Here is a 3,153-nt window from a genome sequence, read left to right on the forward strand (position 1 = left end):
GACTAAATATGGACTAGAGGTCATTAAATGACATTGAAAAAGACCATGTTATTCTTAGTAATATACTAGTAGTTATTAAATGACATGCTAAAAGTAGGGACATTGTTGGAAACAGTGTCAAAAAAGTTCCAAAAAGTCCCTCACATAGGGACTTCTTCCTTTAGTCCCAACTACCCCATTTTAATCCTTAAAAGTCCTTACTGTTTCTTTCCAATGAAACTAAAATAGATTTTTTTAGCCCCTACACAAAAAATCCGTGGAAAAAAACACCCCCTAAACTCCGTGGATGGATACCACGCTCGAGTAGAGTACACCTCCGCCCCGCCCGCCTGGATGGACGGAGATGACGAGAAATAGATGCAGCACCCGCACGCCGCACCGGGAATGAATGACGTGAGATAACCATCCCCATCCGTCCACCATTCCACCGTGCTTCACCGCTGGCTGCAGTGACGGACCGACGCCTACATTCATTCCCATTCCCCCCTCCCACGCCCGCGCCACCACAGCAGAGCCAGCCTTCACACCACTCCACTCCAACCACCAGCCCACAATGCAGCCCCTCCTCGGGCTACCCCTCCTCGCCCTGCTCCTCCTGGCCTCGCCGGCGCCGGCGCTCTGCCGCCACCCCGCGCCCGCCAACACCGAGACGCTCGATGTATCCGCGTCCCTCTCCCGCGCCCGCGCCGCCGTCTCCACCGACGCGCGCCCCCTCCTCCACCAGTCCCTCGCCTCCACCGACACCGACGCCCTCGTCAAGGAGGAGCAGCGCTCCGGCGGCAAGCTCGCGCTGCGGCTCCACTCCCGGGACTTCCTCCCGGAGGAGCAGGGGCGGCACGAGAGCTACAGCTCCCTGGTGCTGGCCCGCCTGCGCCGCGACTCGGCCCGGGCCGCCGCGCTGTCCGCCCGCGCGTCCCTGGCCGCCGACGGGATCTCCCGCGCCGACCTGAGGCCTGCCAACGCCACGCCGGTCTTCGAGGCGTCGGCGGCGGAGATACAGGGCCCCGTGGTGTCCGGCGTGGGGCAGGGCAGCGGCGAGTACTTCTCCCGCGTCGGCGTCGGCCGCCCCGCGCGGCAGCTCTACATGGTGCTCGACACCGGCAGCGACGTCACCTGGCTGCAGTGCCAGCCCTGCGCCGACTGCTACGCCCAGTCCGACCCCGTCTACGACCCCTCCGTCTCCACCTCCTACGCCACCGTCGGCTGCGACTCCCCGCGCTGCCGCGACCTCGACGCCGCCGCGTGCCGCAACTCCACGGGCTCCTGCCTCTACGAGGTGGCCTACGGCGACGGCTCCTACACCGTCGGCGACTTCGCCACGGAGACGCTCACGCTCGGCGACTCCGCGCCGGTCTCCAACGTGGCCATCGGGTGCGGCCACGACAACGAGGGGCTCTTCGTGGGCGCCGCCGGGCTGCTGGCCCTCGGCGGCGGCCCGCTCTCCTTCCCGTCGCAGATCTCAGCGACAACCTTCTCCTACTGCCTGGTGGACCGCGACTCGCCCTCCTCCTCCACGCTGCAGTTCGGGGACTCGGAGCAGCCGGCGGTCACCGCGCCGCTCATCCGCAGCCCGCGCACCAACACCTTCTACTACGTGGCGCTCTCCGGCATCTCCGTGGGGGGCGAGGCGCTGTCCATCCCATCCTCAGCCTTCGCCATGGACGACGCGGGATCCGGCGGCGTCATCGTGGACTCCGGCACGGCGGTCACCCGGCTCCAGTCCGGCGCATACGGCGCGCTCCGGGAGGCATTCGTCCAGGGCACGCAGTCCCTGCCCAGGGCCTCCGGCGTGTCCCTCTTCGACACATGCTACGACCTCGCCGGGCGGTCCAGCGTGCAGGTGCCGGCGGTGGCGCTGCGGTTCGAGGGAGGCGGGGAGCTGAAGCTGCCGGCGAAGAACTACCTGATCCCGGTGGACGCGGCGGGGACCTACTGCCTGGCGTTCGCGGGGACGAGCGGGCCCGTGTCCATCATCGGCAACGTGCAGCAGCAGGGCGTGCGCGTCAGCTTCGACACCGCCAAGAACACCGTCGGCTTCACCGCCGACAAGTGCTAGTGGGGGCGAGCTTAGCACTAATGGATTACGAGCGTGCATGTGGTAATTAAGCGGGGGTGGTGTGAGGGGCTTTGGGAAAGGCAAAGGCCGAGGACGGGAACTAAGAGCATGGTTAATAGTATAGCCAACTGCTGGCTATAAGCATCTTTATAGCTCATCTTATAGCTGGCTTGTACAATAGTTAGCTGTAAAAGAGTACTACTTTTATCATATATGGCCTACCTTTCATTCTCACAAAGCACCTAGGAGCACGTGCTAGAGCCGGCTCTTCACGAAGAGCCCGCTTCCCTTCTCTCTCCTCTTCTCTCTCATCCAACTCAGCAAAAATATAGTATTTTAATCCTTACAGCCTGCTGACTGTACCTTATTGTACTTGCTCTAATGCCAGCCTGTGCTTGCTTTGGCGGTGATGGATGGGGTAGCCATGGCCCATGGATGGTTTGGTCTAGCGTCCTTCTGGTCTGGTCGTCGTCTAGCTCTGTGCGTGTAACTGTGTCGAGAAACACTGTGTCGATTGGCTCGAGCTCGCCGTCGCCATGGATGTGTGTGCGTGCGTGCTGCTTCTACTACTGCCACGTGAACGAATTTGTTCATGGTTGCCCCTTTTTTTTTCAACAAAAGAAAAAGATTGTTGTTGCACTTTGTTTGGCCAATTTGGAGCAGTAGAAATTGTTACTACCAAGCATGCATGGATGCATCGCATTTGTGCCAAGGTTCCGTTTCTGTTGGTCATAAACTTTGCTGGTGACCCGTCGGCCTCGCATCACATGCTCATCCTTTTCTAATGCATTGCATTGCATGCATGCATGCGCCCCCGTGTCAATCTATAGAATGCTAGCCTGGCCGGAGGATTGATGCTGCATGCAATGCGAGGTGCTCTGCTGACCGCGACTGCTTACACTGCTTTGGCCTTTCCATGATGCCGCTGCTGACTTGTCCACCCACTTTTCCCGCCTTTTTCCAACATGGCAAACATGTGTAATCTTAAATTTACCACAGCGCTCTGAAAGGATCCAGGAAGACTCATGTCATGTGTATATCTCTCCCTAATAATAACTGCATGATCAGAACACCGTGATACGCGTGTCGTTTCTGAG

The 3,153-nt window shown here is 59.9% G+C and overlaps 1 protein-coding gene across 1 annotated transcript; it reads left to right on the forward strand.

Annotated features, from left to right (window-relative positions):
* Window positions 1-311: 311 nt before the first annotated feature.
* LOC123442600 (protein ASPARTIC PROTEASE IN GUARD CELL 1) lies at window positions 312-2,160 on the forward strand. The gene has a single exon (XM_045118690.1). It carries the CDS (start codon window positions 554-556, stop codon window positions 2,054-2,056), a length of 1,503 nt encoding a protein of 500 aa, XP_044974625.1. The 5' UTR covers window positions 312-553; the 3' UTR covers window positions 2,057-2,160.
* The last annotated feature ends 993 nt before the right edge of the window (window positions 2,161-3,153 follow it).

This window comes from Hordeum vulgare, chromosome 3H (assembly GCF_904849725.1).
Source record: "Hordeum vulgare subsp. vulgare chromosome 3H, MorexV3_pseudomolecules_assembly, whole genome shotgun sequence".
NCBI lineage: Eukaryota > Viridiplantae > Streptophyta > Magnoliopsida > Poales > Poaceae > Hordeum > Hordeum vulgare.

What these genes read in the sequence shown, in the direction of transcription:
- LOC123442600 (XM_045118690.1), top strand. Translation starts at nt 554, where the DNA reads ATGCAGCCCCTCCTCGGGCTACCCCTCCTCGCCCTGCTCCTCCTGGCC.